The 26,354-nt window shown below is 48.4% G+C and overlaps 1 protein-coding gene across 1 annotated transcript in view; it reads left to right on the top strand.

Annotated features, from left to right (window-relative positions):
- GLB1L3 (galactosidase beta 1 like 3) overlaps positions 1 to 23,482 on the top strand; it is a 33,941-nt gene extending 10,459 nt beyond the window's left edge. The window contains exons 3-19 of the mRNA XM_087828763.1: positions 647 to 715; positions 1,356 to 1,451; positions 2,983 to 3,091; positions 6,514 to 6,606; positions 7,925 to 8,006; positions 9,214 to 9,278; positions 13,797 to 13,881; positions 16,288 to 16,425; positions 16,984 to 17,064; positions 17,738 to 17,844; positions 18,650 to 18,790; positions 19,123 to 19,194; positions 19,684 to 19,762; positions 20,204 to 20,291; positions 20,594 to 20,705; positions 23,096 to 23,212; positions 23,355 to 23,482. Coding sequence (XP_087684889.1) covers positions 647 to 715; positions 1,356 to 1,451; positions 2,983 to 3,091; positions 6,514 to 6,606; positions 7,925 to 8,006; positions 9,214 to 9,278; positions 13,797 to 13,881; positions 16,288 to 16,425; positions 16,984 to 17,064; positions 17,738 to 17,844; positions 18,650 to 18,790; positions 19,123 to 19,194; positions 19,684 to 19,762; positions 20,204 to 20,291; positions 20,594 to 20,705; positions 23,096 to 23,212; positions 23,355 to 23,420 — 1,600 coding nt within the window. The 3' untranslated portion in view covers positions 23,421 to 23,482. The remainder of the gene's footprint in view (positions 1 to 646; positions 716 to 1,355; positions 1,452 to 2,982; positions 3,092 to 6,513; positions 6,607 to 7,924; positions 8,007 to 9,213; positions 9,279 to 13,796; positions 13,882 to 16,287; positions 16,426 to 16,983; positions 17,065 to 17,737; positions 17,845 to 18,649; positions 18,791 to 19,122; positions 19,195 to 19,683; positions 19,763 to 20,203; positions 20,292 to 20,593; positions 20,706 to 23,095; positions 23,213 to 23,354) is intronic.
- The last annotated feature ends 2,872 nt before the right edge of the window (positions 23,483 to 26,354 follow it).

Genomic DNA, 26,354 nt, shown 5'->3' with positions numbered 1-26,354 from the left:
TCTGCTATAATGCAACATACTCATTCTTAAAAATCTCTACACTGTAAAAACTGTGCAATAAGAACTATAAGGCTTAAGACAAACAATAGGGCACAATACTAAAAAACTGTTGGTGACACCTAAAATATAGTCACCTAAAAAAAAAAATAGCACCTAATAAAATTTTACACATGTCCTTTTGGCCCTGCAAACTCAGCTGCATGGGTTGTGGTCCCTGGTGGGGTCTTTCTCCCTAGATCCAAAGATGGCACCTTTCTTTATTATGTGTCCATTATCCTATTAAAACTCCCCTTCTGTTCTTGTTTTGATTCTTAGCAATAACTTATTGGGCATCTGTAGACATTCGTGTTTTTTTCTTTATATTTTTAATGGGTATTACAAAGAAAGGGTGGTCAGTGGGATAATTAATGTATGACTCCAAGGAATCAGGAATCAGGATTATTGACAGCTTGGACCACACTGGGTAGTAGAGAAAGGAACTATTGAAAATAATCATTGTTCATGTAATACAGGTTTAATTGCCATTGGAAGGTCCAGCTTGTTTCAAAGTAGAGCTGCCCTAGCTTTTGCATGGGTGTGGGGCTGACCTAGGACTTTATAGGAAAGAAATAAGATGATTATTGCCCTTCCCTCTTTCCTGTTCCAGCTACATTCCATGGAACCTCCACGAGCCACAGAGAGGCACGTTTGACTTCTCTGGGAACCTGGACCTTGAGTACGTGCTGCTGCTGCATCTGTGGCCTGCCTGGGGGACAGGAAGGGGGCTGGTGGGGTGATCGGGGACCATAGTGTATCTCAGTTCTGCTTGGAGAGCCAGGGGGAGCCTGAGGCCCAGAGCCTGTTCTCAGGACATTGACAGGCTGCACCGGGACCAGATGCTCTCCAGCTGTGAACTTGTTACTCTGGGTGACCAGGCCCTCTCGGAGCCCAGCCCTGCTCACTGCAGCCCAGAGGTGCCTCCTTCTGGGTCAGCCCTGCTCTGCAGTGGGGTCTCGCCACCCATGCTGGGACAGGGGTTGCCCCTCGAGACAGCAAGGCCACTGGGTCAGGTTTGTTGTGAGGACCCGTCCCCTGTCTCACACCTTTCCCCTCATGACCTGGTGGGCTGTGCAGAGGGTCCTGGTCTAGGAGCCGGTGAGAACCCCGCTGCCAGGGCCTCAGGCCTATGACCAGAGGTGTAGGACTACCTGCTCTGCTGGGGGTCAGGGCTCTGCCTTCCCTTCACTCAGCCCTGCCTCTGGTTGAGAGGACGGCAGGGAGCAGAGCATCCGGGCAGTTCTGCCGCCTGCGGTGTGTGTGGGCTGGTCCTACCATGTGCTCGATGTCCTCAGAGTTGCTGACATTGATCTTCCCAGGGCCTTTGTCCGGCTGGCTGCAGAGATTGGGCTGTGGGTGATCCTGCGTCCTGGCCCCTACATCTGCAGTGAGATCGACCTCGGCGGCTTGCCCAGGTGAGCAGGCTGTGATGGAGGGTTGCGGTTATTTTACTGAAAGTGAAACTGGATGCTCACAGCACTGAGCACATGTTCCCGGGGATGCTGGCAGTGACTCAGTGAGCTGGGGGCCCCGCTGTCAGCCCCCTGCCGCAGGTGCGGGACTTGGGAATGTGGGGAGAGGAAGCACTGGACAACCGCATCCCTCTTTCTTCCGGGCCCATCCCTGTTCTACTTGGTGGAAGAATAGAAGTGAAGCTTTTGGGGGTGGAGGGCCGGCTCTGACAACCGCTGAGCTTGTTCTGAGGACCCCTGGCTTTTCTCTTATTTTGCTAGTGGAAGATCATGTCTGCTGAGCTGAGACCCTCAGCTCCCCCCCGTTTCCCCCTCACCTGTGCCGCTGGCCTTCAGATCAGACAGCTGAGGCTCAGGGTGAGAGCCCAAGGACGCTCTTTTAGTAACTGTACAAGCTGACGGACTCTGTTTAGTCCATGGCTTGGCCTCCGGGTGAGCACCTTTATCCCCTGGGTCAGGTAGAGGCTTCGTCTTCTCCAGGATGAGCCTGTTCCCCCTTCGGGCTCAGGGGCAGCAGAAGCTGACCTTGCAGGAGGCGGATGTTTTGGCAAAGCAGCGGCTCCCTGCCCCCTGAGCCCGAGGCCCTGCCAGCTGCGCGGCCCGGGGTGCTTACTGGCTGGAAGCTCCTCCTGTGCTTGGAGTCTCAGGCCTCAGAAGGGGTGTAACCCTGTGCCTAAGGTACATAGGCTGTGCTCAAGAAAAGGGTGTTTTATTTTTATTTAATCTTCACCCAAGGGTGTTTTTATTTTTTTATTGATTTTTAGACAGAGAGGGAGGGGAGAAAGAGAGGCATCTATGTGAAAGAAACATCGATCGGTTGCCTCCTGTACGCACCCCAGTGCCCTGACCGTAGGCGCCCTGACCGTAGGCGCCCCGAACCAGGGATTGAACCTGCAACCTTTTGGTGTGTGGGATGATGCTCCAGCCAACTGAGCCACCTGGCCAGGGCTCGAGAAAGTGGTTTTTAATCAACTGAAAAAGAATGGAGACAAGGATTCAGTGAAAGGTTAAAGGACCTCCCATTGAGGTGTGTGTGGGTGGGGGGTATGTGTGGGGGTGTGGGGTATGTGTAGGGTGTGTGTGTGTGGGGGGATGTGGGGTGTGAGTGTGTATGGATGTGGGGGTGGGGGTATGTGTGTGTGAGTGTGTGGGTGTGTGTGTGAGTGTGTTCAGGTGTGTGTGGGAGTGTGAGGATGTGTGTGGGTGGGTGTGAGTGTGTAGGGGTGTGTAGGGGATTGTGGGGCAGTGTGGACCATGATGGAGGTGTAGCACCTCCTGAGCCGTAAAGTGTCCCTACGACACCTGTAAATCTGACAGCTCTGTGAGATGGTCCAGAGAGCATCTTCCAGGAACCCTGAGGGCTACGAGATCAGGAGATTAAACTGCTGGAGGGAGCTCTGGGAAGGCGCTGGCTGCCCCTCCACCGCCTCCTGCTTCCGCCGCAGACTCTGAGCTTGTCTGCTTTCTCCCCCAGCTGGTTACTGCAGGACCCCAGGATGACCCTGAGAACAACCCACAAGGGCTTTGTGGAAGCAGTCGATCGATATTTTGATCATCTGATTGCCAGAATGGTTCCTCTCCAGGTGAAACCAGAGCTCCCTCCCTCCTCCCACCCTCCCTTTCGCCCCAGGAACAGAGCTGGTCTGACTGGTGGGCAGAGCAGGCCGGGCCCAGGCTCTCTGAGGGCCCAGGCTGTCTGTCTGTCTGTCTGTCTCTCTCTCTCTCTCTGGGTGTTCAGTCCAGCTGTGCCCCAGGGCTCCTGGGGTGCGCACAGCACGCCTGCAGGACCGAGGGGAGCCTGGGCATGCGGCTGCCTGGCTTTGAAGGTTCTCGAACTCACTATGCCCACTGGTCTCCATACTGCTTATTTCCACTCCTAACGATCTTCGCCGTTTTAGACAGTTAATACGCACACTTGGTGAAAAGGAACAAAGGAGTTTATGGTAAATAAAGTCGCCCCTTCCTACCCTTCCCCAAAGCTATTCCGTTACCTTTTCAGGAGACAACCAATTTCACCAGACTTCTGCCTGTCTTTCCATAGACTTTCTATACACATGGAAGCAAATTATTTATGCACATGCTTACGCATGTGTATGTGTGTATGTGTACTTTTTTATACAAAAATATACAGTTCTCATTGGAAGTTTTTCTTTTGTCACTTGAATATATTTTTGAAACCTGCCATTCTTTTTAATGACTCCAAAGCATTTCATGATATGAATATATGGAGATTCATTTAACTAGTGCCCTTGTCCCAGGCATTTGAGTTTGCCAGTTTGTTATGATGAATAGCTTGGCCCACAGGTGTCATTTTTGTGCCTTTGTGAGTACACTTGCTATCACTTGCATCCCAATTTGTTTTAGTTTCATCAGTGCAGGGAGCACAGATACCACAAGTTTTCCCTTCTTCACGGGCAGGCGGCCCAGACATTGTGTACTCGATAGGAAATGCCTTTATTTCCACAGTGTACACCTATAGCTCAGACCAGCCTGTGACAGCAAAGAGTGTCACACCCTGCCGTCTGTGAGGCCACGATGGTTCCATCCTGTGTTTGATTTTTTTAAAAAATATATCTTTATTGATTTCAGAGAGAGGAAAGGAGAGGGAGAGAGAGAGAGAGAAACATCAATGATGAGAGAGTCATTGATCGGCTGCCTCCTGCACACCCCCGACTGGGGATGGAGCCTGCAACCCGGGCATGTGCCCTGACCGGGAATCGAACCCCGATGGCCGTGATGGTCGATGCTCAACTGCTGAGCCACGCCTGGCTGGGCGTCTTTGATTTTTAAAATATTACTCTCTCCCCAACAAGAGGAGCACATGGTTATTATTTTAAAAATAAGTGTTAATTTAAGAACATTTCTTGGTATAGCTTGAGATGGGATAAAAACCAGGATTATTAGGTCTTAGACTCTTCTTTTGAGGGAAAATATGCAGATCTAGCCCTTTGTAAGTAATTCTGAATTGTGAGTCTGAGTTATCTTATTAGGGTAATTATACAGAGAAGACGCAGGAGGTTAGAAATGGAAATAAAGCAGAGCAACTTCGGGAGAGGTGAGCAGTGCTGAAGGGAGACTTGTCTCCACGATTCAGCCTGGGTCTGGTCGGTGGAGCCAGGGTTTGACCTTTGTAAGAAGGGGCTGAAGCCTCACATTTCTGGCTTCACTTCTGCAGTCGAGGTGGAACTTGGTGGCAGGAAAAACCTCTGACCCTTAAAACTAGAAAGACTGAATGTTTGGCTGGAAGTTCAGGAGCAAGTGCAGATGCTGCTTAGCACTCGTAGATTCAGCAAGCAAAGCAAACTGATAACCATCCAGGGAGATCATGAGGTGAGAAAACCCTAGGGAGGTTTTAAGAAACGGAATTGTGTGTGCAAATGGAATGTACAGGGCTTATCGTTACTAAATTACTAGTATCTTAAGGTCTTTCGGTTTGATCGGTTATCTCCACTGTTTCAACTGTTAGATTTAAATAATTTTTAAAGTGTGTTTACTGTTTTGCTGGAGACACTTATTCCTCTGATCCTGTTTGCGTCATAAGGCTAACTGTGAATTCTCCTACTACGGGGTGATTAGAAACCTCACTGCTCAGGCGGGGAGATGCCCTTCAGTAATACAAACAATCAGTTCATCAGTTCAGAATACTCACACTCCTCCAACAAATAATTATTGAGTGCCTACTATGTGCCAAGCACTGTGTAGTAAATAAGCTTCCAGCGGTGAAAAGCACACACATGGTCCCTGGCCCATGGGGTTTACAGCCCAAGACGAGAGACAGACAAACACAACATGAGTGCTCACTGCCGCAGGCGGGGGTGTGGGGGAGAGGCACGCTCCCAGCATGTTTTTCGGGAAAAGTAACAGTGACCTGAAGGGGGAGGAGGCGTTGGCCAGGCCAGGGGGTGGAGACCAGATGACAAGGGATACAATGGGGGCTTTGAAGAAGTAGGACGTCCAGCTCGACTGGAGCATAGAGTGGGAGGGGAGAGGCAGGAGGTGCGGAGGTGAGGCTACAAAGGAGAGCCCACCAAACGGGCTCCTTCTCCTCTGTCCACCTCAGGAGCTTGCGTGCCCTTGTCCTAAAGGGACACCTCACTTTAAAGTGAGCATTGACCCAGGGGCAGTAGGAGCCTGGGGGGAAAAGGGGTCAGCATTCACCCTCAGAGCTGGCTCCACCCTCCGCGTGGAGAGGCTCCCAGAGCAGAGGGCTGGCTGGAGGGTGGAAAGACGCTGAGAGATGAACTTCAGCGTGAAAAGTGTTATAATGTCAGCACAACTAGGTCAGTGCCAATGGCGGGGTGGTATGACAGGTGGAAGCTTTGCACAGTGTTTGAGGAGTTGGGTAAAATTGAGAAAGTGCGGACAACTGGGCCCTCATTCAAGAAGCTGGGCTCTTAACTAATGTAATATTGAATGTCAGCTGTAACTGAAAAACAAAAAAAATTTAAAAATGAAACAGCCATAAAGATCTAAAAAAAGAAAAAATGGAGCGAGCAGGAGAATGGCGGAGGGAACAGTCCTGGAGCTCGCTCTCTGCACTAAGTTTCCAGGAAGGTGGAGTCAGGCGGTTTGGAAAGACAGGTGAAAGGACAGAAGGGACAGGGGATGTGCAGAGAACGGGCTCCTGGGCTGGTGGTGGGAGGCAGGGGACCCGGGAATTTGAGGTGGCATTACCCTACGCAGGAGGAGGGAGGAGGGACGACTCTTCCCTTGGGCGGAAAGTGGACAGGGCGGGTGTGGAAGCAGGTGAGTTTGTAGGTTTGAACGCTCACACTTACACAGCTAATTGGTGTGAGAAACGGAGGAAAAGCTGTGGTTGTCTTTACAAAGACTGGAACTAAGACTCCCTGTGCAGCCCAAGGGCCTGCAGGTGACTGTGGGGGGGGGGGGGGCCGGGGGAGGCACCCGCTGGGGCACAGAGTCCCCCCACCCAGCCCTGTTGGCTCTAGCGGCACACCCAGAGCTCCAGCCCTGCAGCTCACTGTCCCCTCTCTGCTTGTCTCAGTACCGCCAGGGAGGCCCCGTCATCGCCGTGCAGGTGGAGAACGAATACGGGGCGTTCTCGGTGGACCCAGAGTACATGCCTCATCTTCAGAGGGTGAGAGGACCTGCTGTGTCTGATCTGCTCGCCTCCCTCACTGCGGTCACAGCGCGGTGGCCACGCCTGCCGCCGGCTCCTTGGCCTGTGGGTTCCTCCAATACAGGAGGTCGAGTTCCCTTTCTCTGAATCTGCAGCTTAGTCAGGGTGATTAAGATGCACTTAAAGAACTTTATTCTGAGATCAAATGTGATGGCAAAAGATCTCTGTGACCCACAATTCTCATGAAAGCTGGGGGCTGGTGAATAGTAAATAAATAATGCTTCATGGACTTGATGATGAAGGGGGTCACCTGGCAGCTCTCTGGCCTGTAGCTCGACTTATGACTTCAGTTCCTTAGCTCCTGCCTGTGGGGATGTCCCGGGCCAGGGCACAACTGCAGTCCTGCTGGTGCCCTTGCTGGTGCGTGGGGCTCCTCCCTGTCCCTGACTCTCCTCATTTAGGAAGCTGACGAGTTCTCCTCTAAATGGGACCCCTCCCCAGTCTGCTGAGCAGGAGGCAGGGTCCCATGCCAGCTCGGTCCGCTCAGAAACCTCTGGGTGGGATGCCTAGCAGCAGGGGCACGAGTTGCCAGCGGGGCGGGAAAGAGCCAGCAGGTGATGAGAGAGGCAGGAGGCGGGGCTGGGCTCCTGCCTCCACCTGGGGCTTCTGGAGCCTCAAGGTCTGCAAGAAATCCCCTCCCTAACGTTTCTCAGGGGCCTCACACCAGACCCCACTAATCAATCTCATTCGGCCAGTAGTATTTTTCCTTGATTTTAAAATTTTGCTACTCAACTCTGCTCCCAGTCCCAGCTGTGGCTCAGTGAGCACGTAAGACACACAGATAGGGCCCTCTTGCCCTCTGGTCATTGTCTGCTTCTTATGCCCTTAGGAAATATGAATTTTTAATTAGGCCCCCTCTTCTCCAAAGCCGTGGCGGGCTTGCTCGCTTCCTTCTAGTGTCCAGGTAGGACCCAAGTTTGTGAAGTTTCTCTGACCTTCCTTAGGGCCTCCCCTCTTCCCTTCAAGCACAAAGCTGCCCAGCCTTCCTTCTCTTTCTCTAGGGTTCAGAGCCTTCCTCAGGGCGTTTCCTCATAAATTCAGCCTTGCCCTTTCCCCTTGAGGCCGGGGGTGGGTGTCAGAGCCCAGCCTCTGTGGCTTTTGCGTCACCGGGAAAAACACCAGACTGGGACAGAGCTGCGGGGGGTCAGGCTCTCGGTTCCAACCTTTTCTCTCGTTCTCACTCTGTCCATCTGGGCCCTGCTCTGCTTATGTCCTAAATGCCTTCTTCCCAAGGGAGAAAGAAGAGCGGGCTCACCTTGTCCAGTTTCCTCAATAGGCCCTGCTGAGAAGAGGGATTGTGGAGCTGCTCCTGACCTCAGACGCGGATGGCGAATACCAAAAAGGCAGCATAGAAGGAGGTACAAATTCAGGCTTATTTTAAGGGAGAACTGAGGCTCCTAAGCAGCCAGCTCGAAACTTGGACAAGTGTGAGAAAGAACCAAGGGTACCTCGGATGCCTCCCTTCCCCATGTGCATTGCGTGGACCTAGAGGTGTGATAACACTGTGAGAACTCAGGTCACAGCAGAGTTCCCTTGGCAGCTCGGTCGTTTTCCTCCCTCCTGCTTCCATCCAACAGCACAGCTGGAGGGAGCCCTTCTGTCCCCCGTATGCCTTTCTGCCTTTCCTTCCTTTTTTATTTTTTACTTGTATTTATTGGGATGACACTGGTTCGCAAAACCATACAGGTTTCAAGTGTACAACTCAACAAAACATAGTCTGCACACTGCACCGCGCCATCGCCCCAGCCAAGTCTCTTTCCAGGCCCGTTCTCCCCTTTGCCCACCTCCGCCTACCCCCACCCTCCTTTCCCTCCAGCCATCACCACGCTGTTGTGTGTGTCTATGTGTTATGTAGAAATATTTCCACCTTTCATAATTTCTCTGTGGCTGAGAGCCTGCATTGGTGCTGGGCATGGTTAGAATGGAAGTTGTCTCCAGCAGCATCGAGAAACCCACGGAGCAGCAGAAGATGGGTGCTGTGTCGGGAAGCCGGCTCTGCAGGGACCCAGCCCTGGGGTCCTGCAGCCTGGGGTGCACTGTGGACTCTGAGCGGGTCCTAGAAAATAAAGTAGCAGAACAATTCAGAACAATGCCATAAGGTGATGACAGTGAGGGAAGTGACCCAGGTGTGAGCAGCCAGATGGCTCCGGGGAATATCTGTCAGGTGGTATCTGTCAGTGCAAGACGGCTGCTCCTATAGGCTGCTGTTCTCACCTCCTTTTCGGTGGCTCTTCCCCACATTATTCTGGTGCAGTGGAAGGTGCGCCGGACTTGGGATCAGGAAACCTGCACTCAGTTCTCAGGTCTGACCAAGTTGTGTGACCTTGGCCTGTTCCATTTCTCCGCACAAAATATGGTTAATTTTAACTGCCCTTCTTAGGTAACGTTGTCCTTGCAGATGTCCAATGACAGCCCTGTGCATGTTCAACAAGGGACACAAGGAGCCTCTCACTATCCTCACTGCTCAGCACAACTGCCTTTCGTGTGCAAGGGCTGGGCCTCTGTCCCTTCCCTGGTAGCACTTGTCACTGTGCCTCACACAGCATCTCTCCCTTCTTTCTACAGTGCTGGCCACCATCAACATGAACTCATTTCAGAAGGATTCCTTCAAGAACCTTCATAGTATGCAGGTAAGGCCATTTGAGAGATGAAAAGTCTTAGCCCTTCGCCTGCCGTGCCCCCCCCAACCTGTGCACCTGGTGTTCAGTGAGGACCGGAGGCCTGACAAAGCCTGTGGCTTCCCCCTGGGGTCTCAGCTGGGTTCCAAAGCAATTCATGGAGTTTCTGTCTCTTGTCGTGGGGAATAAAGAAGAAACTCTGCTTCTGTCACCTCTGTTCGTGAAGCACCTGACAGGTGACTGGAGGAAGGGAGACAGGGTGACTCGAGGTGAATCAGAGGGAGAAGATGGTCTCCTTCCTCTGTGAGGACAGAGCCTGACAATGGGCCGTGTGTCTCGCTGACAGACGCCTCCGCCCTGGCTTCGGTGGGCCAGCCTTTTTGAGCCAGGCTATGCAGATGGTGGGAATGAACGACTGTACTGAGCGTGAATTCACTTAACAAAGGTGGATTTACCTCTGAGCTCTCTTTTCTGTGCCATGGACCTATGTGTTTTTATGCCAGTACCATGTTGTTTTGATTACTGTGACCTTGTGGTATAATTTGATATCAGGTAGCGCAATACCTCCCGCTTTGTTTTCTGATTTTTCAAGATTGCTGTCGCATCCCAGGTTTTTTGTAGCTCCGTACAAAGTTCTGGATTATTTGTTCTAGTTCTGTGACAAACACCTTTGGTATTTTGATAGGAATTGTGTTGAATCTATAGATTTATTTGGGTAGCTTGGACATTTTAATGATGTTAGTTCTTATCTATGAGTGTGGTATTTGCTTCCATTTATTTGTATCTTCAGTTTCTTTCTTCAGTGTCATAATTTTCTGAGTACAGATATTTTACTTCCTTGGTTAAATTTATTCCTAGGTATTTTATTTCTTTTGATGCAATTGTAAGCGGGATTGTTTCCTTAGTGTTTTTCCTGAAAGTTCATTATTGGTGTATAAAAATGCAACCATTTTTCTGAATTTTGTATCCAGCTATTTTACTAATTTATTTATCAGTTCTAGGTTTTTGGAGGAATCTTTAGGGTTCTCTCTATATAGTATCATGTCATTTGCAAATAATGACAGCTTTACCTTCTTTTCAATTTGGATGCTTCTTATTTCCTCTTCTTGTCTGATTGCTATGGTGAGGACTTCCAGCACTTTGTTGAATGAGAGGTGAAAATGGCCCTGGCCCTTGTGGCTCAGTGGTTAGAGCGGAGGCCTGAGCACCAAAGGGTCACGGGTTTGATTCCTGGCCAAGGGCATGTACCTGGGTTTCGGGTTTGCTTCCCGCCCCCTGGGTGGGGGGTGTATGTGGGAGGCAACCGGCCGAGGTGTTTCTCTCACGTTGATGTTTCTCAAGCGCTATCTCTCTCCCCCAACCCCTTCTACTCTTTCTGAAGAGCAGTGGAAAAAATACCCTCAGGTGCTGATAACAACAAAGAGTGGTGCAAATAAAGATCCCTGACTCGTCCCCAATCTTAAGGGAAACGCTTTTAGTTCTTCCAAGTTGAGCACCGTGTTGGTTGTAGGTCTGTCATATTGGCCTTTATTATGTTGACGTATGTTCCCTTTATTCCCACTTTGCTGAGAGTTTTTATCATAAGTGGGTGCTGGGTTTTGTCGACTGATTTTCCTGCATCTATTGATGTGCTCATGTGATTTTTATTCTTCATTTTGCTTATGTGGTGATCACATTAATTGATGTGCAGATATGATACCAGCCCTGCATCCCCGGAATAAATCCCACTTGATCAGGGCTCCTGAGTATTCTTATGACCTGAACTCTGTATCTGGTGGGTTCCTTGCCTCCATTTCATTTAAGTTCTTTTTCTGGAGATTTCTCCTGTTCTTTCATGTGGGGCATGTTCTTTTGTCTCCCTATTTTGGCTGCCTCCCTGTATTTGTTTAAATCTTTTTTAAAAATATGTTTTTATTTATTTTAGAGAGAGGGAGGAAGGGTGAGGGAGGGAGAGAGAGAAACATCGATGAGAGAGAAACATTGCTCGTTTGCCTCCTGCACACCCCCTACTGAGGATCAAGCCTGCAACCCAGGCCTGTGCCCTGATGGGGAATTGAACTGGCGACCTCTCAGTGCATAGGACGACACTCAACCAACTGAGCCACACTGGCCAGGGCCTGCCTCTCTGTATTTGTTTCTATGCATTAGGTAGATCTGCTATGTCTCCCAGTGTTGGTACGGTGACCTTATGCAGTCAGTGCCCTGTGGGGCTGAGTGGTGCAGCCTCCTTGAATATCTGATCTGAGTATTCCAGGAGTGTGTCCTGTGTGGGGCATGTCATTGAGTCTTGATTGTTGTTGGCCCATCTATTGGTGGGGTTGGTCCTCAGGCTGGCTTACTGGGAGAACTGACCCTGATCACAGTGTATGAGCTGCTGCGTGGGGACTGACCCCAAGAAGTACAACTTGCCCCAGCAAGATCTCCCATTTTTGTGCCATTTGTGGCCCTAACTGGGTCATGCTCTGATGTGGTCTGAAGACAGCCAGCCGCTGTGTTGGTACAGGGACCTCTTGGGAGGGATTCTGATGCAAGTCAATGTTAGATGTTGCCTGTGACCAGCCCTGGGCTCTCTGTTTGGAGCTACAGAAAGATCCATGATTGATAGCTGCCTGTGCTGGGCCTGGGTGCCTGCGGAAGGGGCAAAGTGACAACTGAATTCATCTGTCACCAGCAGCAGGCCTGGGGCAGGTCAGCAAAAGGCCCAAGATATCCTGAGATTCGTTGCTGCCTGCCAGTAGCCCGCTAGGCTGACTTATTGTAGGAGCCTCAGGTGTTCTATGAGTTTTGTGAGGCAATTTCATAATGAGCCAGCAGGTAGGGGTGAGTGGTGTTCACCAGGTTGATACAGGTTCAAACTTGGCACCAGTGCTGAGTCTGAGGCTAATCAGGAGAAGTGTTAGGGTACCCTGAGGCCAGCCACCTCTTGCCTGGGCCCTATGGGCCTTTGCAGTGGGGCGGGGTGTTAGGCAGTCATCAGGGTGGAGCCAGTAGAGTTCATCAGGCTAAAATAGATTAAGATTTGGTCTCCTGGAGGGAGAGCTCTGCCCGGGAATGGTTGCACCTGCCAGGTGTGTGGGAAGACATCCCTTGCACTGAAACCACATAGCTCAGCCTCTGCTTGTGGGTCTCTGGGTGCCCTGATCTTGCCCAGAATTCCTTGAATAGCTTTTCAAGGGAAAGTGCAATGCAGGCCTAGTCTGGCTGCTGGCAGCAGATCCCAGAGCCTTATGGGAGCTTGGCAGGGCAGGGCTAGTGTAGCTCACCAGGCTGATGCCAGAGGGGAGTGCTCGAGCAGGAAAGAAGGTGTCTGTGGGCCATGTGGAAGAGGGACTCAATATAGGGACAATTGCAGCTGTCCTTCCAGCCCTCTCCTAATAGCCACCCAACTCAGTCTCTCCCTTTATGACTCCAGTCCCCTCTGAGCTGCTGTCCCTCTGCTGGAGCCCAGGGTGAGTGCCCATGAATGAGATTTTGTTTGCTGGTCCTTTAAGGGAATGCCAGGACTCCTAGCAGACTCCCATCTCACCTGGCAGATGGAACACCCACTGGTTTTCACAGTTGGTATTATATGGGGTCCTCTTCCCAGCACTGGTGCTCTGGGCTGGGGAACTCAGCATGGGGTTGAGACCCCTCACCCCTCAGGGGGAATCTCTGTAGCTGAGTCATCCCTCCGGATCCTCAGCCGCCACACATGGGTGCAAGGCCAGCCCTTTTTGCATCTCTGCCCCTCCTACCAGTCTCTATGTGGCTTCTGTAAATACTTAGTTATAAGACTTCTATTCAGCTGGTCTTCTGCTGGTTATCCAGGTTGACTTTTCTGTAATTTAGTTGTAATGTTGATGTGCTCCAGGGAGGAGGCGGGCGTAACTTCTACCTACTCTGCCATTTTTGAATCCTTTAAATGATGTACTTCATAGACACTATCAGTCAGTGGCTGATAGTTTGGCTCAGACCTGGCTTTGAGTTGTGTCTCTGGACTTACCCACAATGTATCCTTTGAGCCTCAGTTTCTCCGTGGGGATTTGCAGTCAGGTCTTTGTGTATCCCAAGCGGATTCTTTCAGTGCCAGCTTTGCATATGACAAGGTTGCAGTTATAGAAGGTGCTATCCAGGTAGAGCAGGGAGGCACTTAAAGCTGGAAGGAGCCCGGCCAGGTGTGGCTCAGTGGTTGAGCGTCGACCTAGGATCCAGGCGATCAGGGTTCGATTCCCGGTCAGGGCACTTGCCCAGGTTGCCAGCTTGATCAGTGACTCTCTCATCATTGATGTTTCTCTCTCTCTCTCTCCCTCTCTCCCTCTCCTGTCCTCTCTCTGAAATCAATAAAGATGTATTTAAAAAAAAAAAAAAAAGCTGGAAGGAGCCTGGTGATCATGGTGTTGAGAAGGAGGGGAGAAACCAGAGGTGTGATGGGTGAGGGGAGCATGGCTGACTCAGAAAAATGTGAGAGGCATGAGTTCCTCATCTGCTGTATTCAGTTTTTCTGACTTGTTTTCTTATTGTCTGACAGTATTTTATTTGGTTTGTTTTTAGACAAATATGCCCATTATGGTTATGGAATTCTGGGTCGGCTGGTTCGACACATGGGGAGATAAACACATGGTTAAAGACGCCCGCCGTAAGTGTTTCCCAGTGTCTGAATCAAATGGAGACCCCCTGAGTGACAGGTCATTCACACATTTCTCTGCTGGTTAATCAGCTCATTCAACCGGGACTGTTAATTCAACACATATTACGTACAGGGACATAGCTAGGCCCAAAGGTGCACTGGAGAGTAAAAATTACCCGGTTCCTACTCCCAGGGAGTTTGTACTTTAGTGGATCTGACAGATAATTAAAACAATCAATATCTGACAAATGCTTTGAATCAGTCAGAGGAGGCAGCGATGGAAAAGACAGGGACAGAGCTGCAGGGGCATCAGGGAGTCACAGAGGGTCTCTGAAAAGATGACGTCTCTGAAGAAGGCGATGCATTTGCCAAAAGTCTTAACCATCTCTGGAAAGTGCGCAGGCCGTTGCTAGGGAGTCGCCGAATGCGTGGTCGTAATCATCAGGACAAGACAGCCGCGATGGCTGAGAGGGGCGACCCTGGAGCCAAAGGGGCAGGATTTCAATCCCAGCTCCGCAGCACTAGCCGCATGACCAGGCGGCTTTCCTTCCCTCTGAGTGTGTGTTATCATCTGCAAACAGGGACTGTCCTGCAACTTGTCTCACAGGGTTGTTGTGAGGATAAATGCAGCAACCCACGCAAACCCTCAGATCAGTGCCTGGCAGGTGTTGTTCATGAAAGTATTTTGTGGCTAAAGATATTTTGCAATCGCTATTATGAAAACAAGCTCCCTTGTGCCTGAAGGAAAGAGAACCCTGGAATTGTACCGAGCAACTGAGAAAAGCCTGCTTTGGCCTGAAAAGTAGATCCCCCCTTCCCCCCCGGAAACACCATCTCTCTGATCACTTGTACCTCAGGCACTATGACGTGTTTCTTACATATATTCTCTCAGTAATTAATTCTCTCATCAGTCCTATGATGTAGTTAGTAGGAATGTGGCCCTTCATTTAACAAATATGGAAGAAGAGGCTGTGAGAGAAAACAATATGCCGTTCAAGGTCATAGAGACAGTGAAGGGCACAGCCAGGGGTGAACCACATCTGACTTTGCACCACCCCGCCTTCCATTACGGCCCCTGGAAGGACCTTCATACCTGTTAAATCATGGTGACAAACCAGAGTTTCTGTGGCTAAAGACAGAGCAGCCACTGTGGACTGTTGAAGGGGATCTAAACCAGGGTCCCCAGAGATATTTCCCTAGGAGGTAGTAATAAGGGGATGCTAATTATTTATACAACTTCAGAGAACATAATGAACATTAGCTATTTAAGTGACATAAGGGTTCTTAGGCTATTATCTAATATATGTAGTTAGGAGCCCAGTTATGTCCATACTCTGAGAAAATTAACTTTTTATAAAGGCTCTAGGAAAGAAGACGTGCTTGCTGGGGTAGTTCTGGCCCATCCTGCCTATTTTCTGGTTAGAGTCTTAGCGGAGTTGAAGGACGAAACAATTGAATGGATTGGGGAGTGGGACTGAGAATGATAAAATTTCACCAGTGACTTCTGTCTTCTCTTAATTTTTTTTTTTTAAATTTCATTAAAAAAATATATCTTTATTGATTTCAGAGAGTGGAAGGGAGAGGGAAAGAGAGATAGAAACATCACTGATGAGAGTCATTGATTGGCTGCCTCCTGCACGCCCCCGACTAGGGATCGAGCCCGCAACCCGGGCATGTGCCCTGACCAGGAATCGAACCCGGTGGCCTGGATCCTAGGTCGATGCTCAACCGCTGAGCCACGCCCGGCCAGGCTTAATTTTTTTTATTAGTGATATAAAATGTTTATTTGTTTTGACCCCCAATATTATTGTGTATTAGTTTCAGGTGTACAGCACAGTGGTTAGACATTTATGTAACTTATGAAGTGATCCCCCTGATAAATCCAGTCCCCACCTGGCACCGTATATAGTTATTACAACATTATTGACGGTATTCCCTGTGCTGTACTCTACATCCCCGGGACTGTTTTGTAACTAGTCATTTATCCTTCTTAATCCCTTCACCTTTTTCACTCAGTTCCCTAACCCCCCTCCCATCTGGCAACCATCAGCCTGTTCTCTGTATCTATGAGTCTGTTTTTGTTTTGTTTGTTCCTTTATTTTCTTCTTTAGAGTCCACATATAAGTAAAATCCTATGCTATTTGTCTTCCTCTGTCTGACTTATGTCGCTGAGTATAAGACGCTCTTGGGCCATCCATATGTCGCTGATGGTGAGATTTCATTCTTTTTTATGGCTGAGTAATATTCCATTGCGTATACGCATTACTTCTTCTTTTTTCCATCGTCTTGATGACCATTCTTAGGTTGTTTCCATATCTTGTCTGTGGTAAATGCTGCTGCAATGACAGGGGTGCATATATCTTTTGAAATTAGTGGTTTTAATTTTCTCTACTTTCTTATATTTCTCCTCTACAGATGTTGAAACGACTGTGTCTAAATTCATCAGATTTAAGATCTCCTTCAACGTGTATATGTTCCATGGTGGAACCAACTTCGGTTTCATAAATGGGGCCACAAATTTTGGGACGCACAAAAGTGTTGTCACTAGCTATGGCAAGTGATCGCGGACCTGCTCCCCTCCCAGCAGAGGTGGTGCTGGAACTTACCAGAGGCTCTGAAAACATTCCGGCATCACTGGGCTCTTGCCTATAATCTATGCTGAGTATTGAGGGTTTTCTACCGATTTGACTGGCGGTGATTGCAGCAGGTGGGGCTGCCCATGGCCTAAAGTTCTGCTCCCCTCACCATGTACATGAACCCCTTGACTTGAACCTTCCGAGAGAGAGGGGTTACTAATGGTGGTTGCTGTAGGGGCATCGATAGGCACAGCTGGGCAACTAGATGAAGGAACAAGAGAGTGTCCACCAGAAAGTGAGACAGAGGATGAGCCCAGTGTCACAGCAGCCTCAGCTCCCAGGAAGGGTTGAGGGGAGTGCTCCTATATTGGCATCAGTCCCCCACAGCCTAGCCTGGGATCAACTGGGCCAGGGGTGGGGACAATGTGTCTCCTGTCTCCCTCTGGTGGCTCTGGCCCATCTCATGCCAGAAGCGCTGAGACAGGGCCTGCTGTGCAGGGTTGCCTGCCAGTGACAGTGCCCTGGTGTCTTGCAGACTATGACGCTGTGCTGACGGAGGCCGGGGATTACACAGAGAAGTATTTCAAGCTTCGAAAACTCCTTGGGTCCGTCTTAGGTACTCAGCAACCCTTTTCGCTTGAGAGCGGGCCCTCCTCAGGTGTTGGCAGGGAGCGGAAAGGGAAGGGTTTCCTCTGTGGGCAGAAGTGCAGTGAAGCGCTTCAGAGCCGGGCGACTCAAGTGGAGACCAGGCTTTTCCCACATAAAAGTTGTGTGGTTTTGCAGGAGCGTCTTTAAGCCCTTTAAGCCTCAGTTCCTTCCCTGAAACGTGAAGACAGTGACGCTCGTCTCCTACAATGACTGTGAAAGTTACTATTTGTGAAGCTCTTAATATGATGTATAACATAACACCCTTACACACAATAGCAAAAACCATTCTATTTCATTTTATTTCTTTAAATAAAGTTAATTAACCATCTACTATGTGCTAGAAAGTAGGTGAACACTGGCATTGCCAACAGGCATGAGGCAGAGGCCTTGTTCCCAAAAAGCCTTCAGTCTGTTGGAGCGACACTGCCCTTGAGGGTCTGTCTGTCAGCTCTGTGCGTACAGAACGGCTGCAGCTTAGCTCTCGGCAGTTTCATCCCTCTGGGGAAGTACAGCCATGTGCCAGGACAGGACCCCTTTCTCTCGCTGGCCCTGGGACATGAGAGCTCATGCATAGGGATGGGAGGCTTGGAGAAGGCAGGAGTCGGCTCAGGCTCTTGCCCCCTGGCCCATTTTCATTGCAGCATTTCCCCTGCCCCCCTTACCCAAGCCCACTCCGAAGGCTGTGTATCCTCGTATTCGACCATCCCTGTTCTTGCCGCTGTGGGATGTCCTACGGTACGTAAGTGAGGTGAGTACTCCTGGGCACCGGGATGGGGGAAGAGCCTGAGGCCAGAGAGTAGAGATTCTTTCATGGCTCTTTACTGGACGTGCTAAAATGCATTCTCTGCTTTTCCCCCCAGTTTAGAACTATGGGATAAGACCCACAAGCTCCTTCTTAGTGGACTGTGAAGGGGTTTGACCTTGAATGAGTGGGGTGGGGGGAGGGGCAGAATATGAGAAGATCCTATTTCCCAGCTCAGATGAACCCTCCAGGTGGATGCTCTTGTGGGGTCTGCATGATCGTATGGGAAAGGCTCGGAGCCAGGGAGCATGAAACTGAGTTCCCGACTCATTCACCATCCACTAGGCGAAACTGGAAATTCTACAGGTCCCCGCTCTCCCTTTAAAATTCGGCTACCTGCCCTATTTTAAAGAAAAGGTGGAAATTCTTTGAAAACTGTCAACTCTTGAATTCATGTTGACTTTACCTCTTCTGTCACCATTTTAGGTAAAAAGAAGTGCCCAACACATTGTAGATGCTAAATAAATGTTTGTTTAGTGTATAATTCTTTACTCGACCTCAGTTATGTTAGAACACAGCTTTTTACTCTGTTAATTCTCATGATTAGAGTAATTGCTCCCTCACCACCCACACCCACCCCACTCCCACTCCCACGAGAGAGTTGTCACATAGCATCTATTTTAGCATTTCTCATGCAAAAAACTTTGGGGATCATCAGTAGGAGGTAAAACACAAAAGGCAAAAGTCTTAGGAGGAAGGACTCTGACTTATCAGCACCCTGGCTCCTGGTTCTGTCATATCTCTCTCACAGCCCGTCATATCTTATCAATCAGTCAACATGGAGAATCTTCTGATAAATAATGGAAGTGGTCAGTCCTATGGATTCGTGCTTTATCAGACTGAGATCTGCTCTGGAGGTTTTCTCCATGCTCACGTTGAAGACGACGCACAGGTAAGGCCCGCAGGCTGTCTATGGAGGTAAGCAGAGCATTCAGCCTAACTCTGCTATGGGGAGGGTGGGGAGTCACGGTCACCTTTACTGTTCGATAGTGTGTTTAAGCCGCTGCTAAGTGCGAGGCATTGAAAATATAAGTCAAACCAAAGAGACTTGTTTTCTGTTTTATCACAACCTAAGTCCACTGGGGCCTCCCTGCCAGCTTCCAGCCATCTGTGAGCACCCAGGCTGGTCCCTTGCTTTGTAGTGACCCCTCCCTCCACTGCAGCCTCCCCTCCCTCTTTCCTCAGGCAGGCCAACCCGCCTGACACCAGCTCTTCTTTTTGCAGGTGTTTTTGGGGGAGACAAGGATAGGAACTCTGGGTTATGGTAATGACAACTTACACGTTCCTAAAGTCAAGGTATGTAATCCAAGAGTCTGCTGCCAGACCTCCAACTCAAATGCTAACACAGCCTGGCTCTGAGATGGCCTGCCTCTGCTCTCCGCTAGGGCCCCTTTGTATTGCTTGTCACTCAGGGTCCCAGGGGGAGTGTTTCTTTAGAACTATGTGCGCGACTGCCCCTCGCAGGCCCAGATACACCAGGGGCTGCGGACACGCTTCGGTGTGAACGGCATTTCCCCTTAGGGCCAAGTCAGCCATCAGCCTCGGGTGGGGTCTCTGTTCCAGGCACCGCTGGCCTCTGCCCTTCCTGAGGCAGACCAGCAGGGGAGGGAGAGGCTGAGTGTGGAGCAGCCACAACAGGGTCCTTGAGGCGGGAGGACGCTGGGCTCAGGGGCTTCCTTGTCTCCCACTGGCTTCCTTTCCAGCTGGGTCTCCGAGGAAAAGGTGGGTTCTAGAGTAACCCCCCTGCCTGACCGTAGGTTCCATGAACTGGTCTGTCCCAAACAGGAATGCCAGCTCCTGAGGATCCTGGTGGAAAATCAAGGACGAGTGAATTTTTCCCGGAAAATTCAAGACCAGCAAAAAGGTGGGCTCTAGGCCTGAGGAATGGGCTGAAATTCCTCGTCATGGACCCCAGGCCTGGGGCTACGTCGGAGCTGGGAGGAAAAAGCGAGGCCCTTAGGCGGTGGGTGGCTGAGGGCAGGACCAAAGGGGCAGCGTCCTTCCCGCTTTCCTGCCCTGCCCCTCGGCTCCGGAGCAGGGAAGGGGGCAGCTGTGTCGGTGCCGGCCTGTCCTCGACAGGATCTAGGCTCCTTTAGGGAATTTCAGGAAAGCTCTGATATTCAGAGGGGGAACTTCCTCTGTAGTGTGAAAACATACAGAAACCTTGAGTCCCAGCAAGTCAGATAAGCGTTCACCCTAATGGCTGACCCCTTGTCACAAGGCATGTACAGCCCACATTTCTTTGTCCCTGACACTGAGTCTACCCAGTGCCTAACCGTATCTCTTTCCTACCGCTTACCTGCAGGATTAATTGGATCTGTCACCATCAATAACACTCCCCTGCAGCATTTCACTATCTATTCTCTGGAAATGAAAATGAGCTTCTTTGAGAGGTATGTTCCCACTTACTCCCAGTAGACACTTGGAGGGAGCAGGGAACTCAGATTTCAAACTCTACTTTGCAGATGAAGGGCCCGAGATTCAGAGAATTGAAGTGACCTACTCAGGATTATAGAGTCTTAGGAATCAGGACTGGAAGCCCAGAACACGTCTCCCGTTTATAACTTGACTGACCCTAGTCTGACATGTCCCTCTGAAGCAGAATCTGAGTCCCTGCAGGGGAGACCTGGGGTCAGCAGTGGGACTGGAGTTGGAGAAGGGCCTTCCTCTCCCTCAGGCAGGGCCCTTTTTCCAGGCTCCGCACTGCCCCCTGGAAGCCTGTCCAAAGCAACCACTCAGGCCCTGCCTTCTATCTTGGTACCTTGAAGGCCGGCTCTTCTCCCAAGGACACCTTCCTGAGCCTGCCGGTAAGCGAGTGCCCTCTTCTCTCTGGTCTCTCAAACACCCATTCTTTCTTTTTGAAGTTATTTTGCTTTTTTTTCTTTTGTTACACCTGTTCTTTCTTAGAGAGTCTTGAGTCAAAGCCATAATGTCCCTGGCAAGAATACTTGTGGCTGTGAATTTTATTTCTCCTGTTATACCATCAATGTTGCTCATATCCTATTTCAAATCTATACTGTTAGCTTCTCTATATTTGATGTATATTCATATAAAATTTTATCAGGAAGTGTTTGTTGCTAGTAATGCTTGGTGCCTTATAGACAAATTTTTCTGATGTTTATAGAGCTATAGCCACTTCCTTTTGCTTAAAGTTTACCTATTAAATCTTTTCAATTGTTTTATTTTTGAGTGTCTTTATAGTTTAGATTATTTTATTATACATAGCACATAACTGCTTTATTTAAGATCTAGTCTTGCAATTTTTGTCTTTTAAACGGAAGTATTACAGAGACTCGAATTTCATATGTGAGACCATTTTCCTATAACGCTCTCATCTCTATCTTTTGTCTTATGGGTTTTTCTCATTTTTTCCGCTCTGAGCTTTATTTTGGAAGATTTCTTTTTTCTTAATATTCAGCTGACTAATTCTCTATTTAGCTGTATTCTCTATTTAGTTTACCTAATCTGCTATTCAAAACATCTGCTAAATTCTTAATTTTTATTATTACATTTTTGTCATTATAGATTTTTACTCTATAATCACAGCCTTTTTTATTTGCAAAATCGTATGTTAAATTTCTTGGGTGACATTGGTTAATGGGATTCTGCGAGTTGCACGTGTACGCATTATGGAGCATCCCCCGTGTGCTCCCGGTGCCCGCGCCGCCCTGAGGCCCGTGATTCCCGTGGCCGTGGGGTTGACTCCCTTTCTCCTTCGCCCCCACCCCCCGCGGCAGCCACCGTGCTGCCCCCGAGTCCAGGAGGCTTTGTGGGCGGCTCGTTTGTTTCGTGCGGCTCCTGCTCTGCTTTGTCGCCCACACGCGAGTGAAAGCGTGGGAGCCCTGTCCTGTCACCTGCCGGGTTTCGCTCAGCACGAGGTTCTCGAGATCCAGCGGTGCTTTGGAAGCGGCAGCATTTCCTCTTTTCAGTGGCTGAGGAACGATCCCCATGGTTCGCTAACCCCTCATCGGGGGACCCCCACGTTTCCGTCGATGGCCCCCCTGAATAGTGCTGCAATGAACACAAAGCTACGTGTATCTTCCCAAATGAACGTTCCCAAGCTTTTCGGGCGGACCCAGAAGAGGGGCTGCTGGCTCCTATGGCAGCTCCAGTCGTAATTTTTGAGGGGCCTCCTTACTGTTTCCATAGTGGCGGCGCCAGTTGGCATTCGCACCAGCAGTGAACGAGGGTCTCTTTTCTCCACAGCCTGTCCAACACGTTAGTACTTGTCTCCTGGATAATAACCCCCAGCCTTTTTTATAGCCTCCACTTCTCTGTCACATTCTAAGTCTTCTCGTTTACCTCTCTGGACCTGCTTTCTTAGACAGTTATTTCCAGGCCTGTGATTCTTACAAACCCGCTCTCGGCATCTTCTGTGCATCTGCTTTCATCGTGTTGGTCTTCTTCATTTTCGGTATATTGCCTCCCTCCCCATCTGCTTATGTTTTCGGTGAGTGTCAGGCATGATGAGGAATGCTAGAAATAATTCAAGGCCTAAGATGATGTCAGAAGATTGATCCCCAGGTCTGGGGGTGACTAGGGACACTAGACCTACGACAGTTACAAAGACGGAAATGATGTGAATCCAGGCTTCCATGCAGGGACTGCACTACTTCTAGTTTACTCTTCTCCTAGGGTTTTCGCCCCCAGACTCCTAACCCAGAGTGTATATTACTTAATAAGGTTCCCTGTTTCCACTTTGCACTTTTGGTTCCTCTACACTTGTGAGGCTCTGAAGCTTCTGCCCAGCCTCTCGGCCACCTCTTTCTGAACAAGCAGATCCTCTAGTGGGAAGCACTGGCGCATGCATCTGCTTCCACGTCGTCTTCTCAGTTTTCTTCTAGATTTTGGTGCTATAATTGTATTGCAAACAGATTAAAAAATTGTGTAGCTTTCTTTGCTGTTGTCAGCAGTGGTGTTCATCTCTGTTACCAAGTACTTCTATCTGGAAGCAGAACACCTACTTTTAAAAAATGTATAGCATTATATATCATAGGGCAGGAACAATAGTAAAATTAGCATTAAAATGTTGGGTCCTTAAACCAGTACAGCAGGTGAAACCTCTAGAACGCATCCCATTGCAAACTGACTTTCAGTGCCACGGAGCATCTCAGTCTTGTGCTCACTCCCCAAGTGCCTTACATTTGACGTTGGCAGTGTGAATCTTTCCCCATGTTCAAGCCCCCATCCCTTCCAGAAATGGACTCACGGATGTGTGTTTATCAATGGACGTAACCTTGGGCGATATTGGTTTGTTGGACCACAGAAAACACTTTACCTTCCTGGTGCCTGGCTTCATCCAGATGACAATGAGGTGAGTCACCGCCACCCCTCCCTTTACGTCTCGAAAATACTCAGATCTGCCTTCACCCCCAGGTTGCAAATCCCTGTGTCTTTCTCACCCTGTGATGAACAGGCTCCCCCTTTCTCACCGTTGGCCTTTCTTTTCTTCCTAGATCATTGTGTTTGAATTAAGCAACAGTGGTTCATACATCGAAAGTACGCATGTACCCAAGCTTTAAGACGGTGTTGTAACATTCTTTGTGGATTGTTGGAGTTTGTCTACAGGCAGTTTGTCAGGAGGAAGAGGGATGTCTAGAATATCAAACACACTGTTGTCTGCAATAGCAAATATGTGAAAATAATACTCAATAGGGAAATTGTGATATATATTGTAGTATAATCAGATGCTGCCTATTTGTAGGCCTTAAAAAGTCTTCAAATCTTCAACGACTAACTTATGTAGTTAAAGCTTAATCCTTAACAGGTTCTTATCTCTGATTAAATGTGCCTTTAGGCAGATATGAATAAAGTAAAAACGCTGTATTTCTGCTTCTTCATACTTAGTTGGAAGTGAAGGGTCTCTGGCCTGAGAGGATAAGAATTACTGATCTCTCCATGCCAGAGTGTTTTATATGCTCATTAGCAAATTCCTGGTGTGTGTGTGTGTGTGTGTGTGTGTGTGTGTGTAGGAGGGGGAATGCCGGGGGAGTGAATGGTGCCTTCAGGCACTTCCCTGCAGGGATGTCTCTGGAAGGTGACATAGTGCATGACATCCAATCAGACGATCGACAGATATTTGGTTGTTTGGTTTTGACTTGTACGCCAGCAAAGCCTGGCAGGGAGCACTCTGTGTCTCCTTGCTCCCCAGCGACCTGGTTGGACAGATAGTAGTGAGATGAGACACATGTGCATGAGCAACCCAACCAATTCTTTCAAATGACACCTTTGAAAACGAATCACATTCTTATAATCGAAATACAGCATTTGGCCTAAATTCAAACCAGTGCACTATAACAAAATGTTATGACCTTGTTAGAAATAGTGCCTAAAAGCTTCAAGAAACGTAGCAAATAATCTGATGCCCAACAGGAGGAAGAAACCTTCTTGTTTGGGATGACGGAGGAGTCGGACTGTCTCCTGCACTGATCTGAATGGCTCGTTTGCCGAATGAGAGGTCTATCATGTACCTACACAATTCCTACACAAAACTTTACTCTCTAGGGCTCTAGACTGAAACCCACGAAATCTATGGATAAACTGTAGCCTAATAGAGAAAACCAGAAGGAATAATCGTGAAGATCATGAGAATGCGTTATATTTCAGATGCAATATTTACATCATTTCTAAACGTAACAGCCATGCAACGTATCTATCTATTTTGTAGATGAGAGAGAAAAACTCCCCACAAAGTTTAAAAAGGTGTTTGAATACATGTCTCTCTGATTCACATCTTATTTGTTACACTTAAGCTCCATAGCTGTGTCAACCTTTTCCAAATAAGAATGCAAGCTTACTGTCCAGTAGATAGCCTTCCAGTGTGCTTAGGGAAAAATGCTCACGGCCTTTTACCCAGCAAAAGTCCCTTTCAGGAAAAACAAAACAAAATACAGACCTTTCAGACAAGCAAAGGCTGAGAGATTTTGCTATCAAAAGACCCACAGGCAAAGGAAATTCTGAAGCAGCCGTTCTCCACTGGGTTCCATGGGAGAATTAAAGCTCACAGGAAATGTTTCCAGGGATTAGTTTCTTGTTGTGTCGTTCTAGCTGCACTTTAGGGAGGTTAACTCGTTACAGAGCACAGAGCGTGGGTGCCTGAGGGAACACTGCAGCTTCAGTCTCTCGGAACACAGCTGAGAAAAGATGTTCTGAAGAATGTGCTGTCAGCAGAGAGAAAGTGACCCCAGAGGGAAGGTCGGAGATTCAAGAAAACATGGAGAAAGAAAGGATGCTGAGTGGTATGCAAGTATGTGTGAACAAACACGGATTCACTAAAAATCAGCTAATTCCTAATTTGAGGTTAAAATCGGTATCAAATTGTCAGATGAAGGGGAAATGTCATGTAAGACTAGAGGGATGTGACAGCCAAAAAAGAGAGGTGGAAGCTTTCTGTAATGTTCAGGTGTTAGGTTTAGACTATCGAATATACATGTTGCTAAACTTAGCTTAACTGTTAAAAGAATGTACATAAACGAAACTTTAAAATAAGGGAATAAATAGAATTTTAAAAAAACAGCAGTAAAACTCTTACCAATAAAGGGTAAAAGAGGGAAGAAGGGTGTAGAAAGATACGCACAAGTAGGAAGCACATATTAAGAAAATAAAGAAAATACAAGTTTATCAGCAACCACAGTCAATTTTATAAACTGACCAACTCCTCTAATAAAAAGTAAAAGTTGTCAGACATGTTGGGAATAGGTTTCGACCACCGTGCTGCAAATAAAGACACAAAGAATGGAAAGGAACTGGGCCAGGCAGGCTTCACTTGTGCAGAAGCTGCGGAGCTGCCCGAGTCAGGCGTGCAGGGCAGGGGAGGCCGCGCACTAAATAACATGTTACCAAACAATTTCTGAGTTAACAATGAGATCAAGGAAGACAAAAAGATACCTTGAAACAAATGAAAATGAGAACAAAACAACCCCAAATCTTTGGGACACAAAAAGCAGTCCTAAGAGGGAAATTCATACCGTAACAGGCCTATCTCAAGAAAAAAGAAAGAGCACAAATTAAAAAATCTAATTTTAAACTTAAAGAAACTTGACAAAGTGCAACAAACAAAGCCCAAAGTGAGTAGAAGGAAGGAAATAGTAAAGATCAGAGCAGAAATAAACAAAATAGTCTCTAAAAACCATACTAGAGATCAATGAAACCAAAAGCTGGTTCTTTGAAAAGATAAACAAGATTGACAAACCTTTAACTAGACTCATCAAGAAAAAAAAGAGAGAGAGGACCCAAATAAATAGAATCAAAAATGAAAGAAGGGAAGTAACAACTAACACCAAAGAAATACAAAGAATTGTAGAAAATAGGAACAACTGTATTTCAACGTATTGGACAATCTGGATGAAACAGGTAAATTCCTAGAAACATACAACTTTCCAAAACTACATGAGGCAGAATCAGTCTGAATAGACAGATTACAACTAGTGGAACTGAAGCAGTAATAATAATAACAA

Source organism: Miniopterus natalensis, chromosome 20 (genome assembly GCF_054644295.1).
Source record: "Miniopterus natalensis isolate mMinNat1 chromosome 20, mMinNat1.hap1, whole genome shotgun sequence".
Lineage (NCBI taxonomy): Eukaryota > Metazoa > Chordata > Mammalia > Chiroptera > Miniopteridae > Miniopterus > Miniopterus natalensis.
Note: the sequence above shows the minus strand (reverse complement) of the source record. Positions and strands in the feature narration are given on the sequence as shown.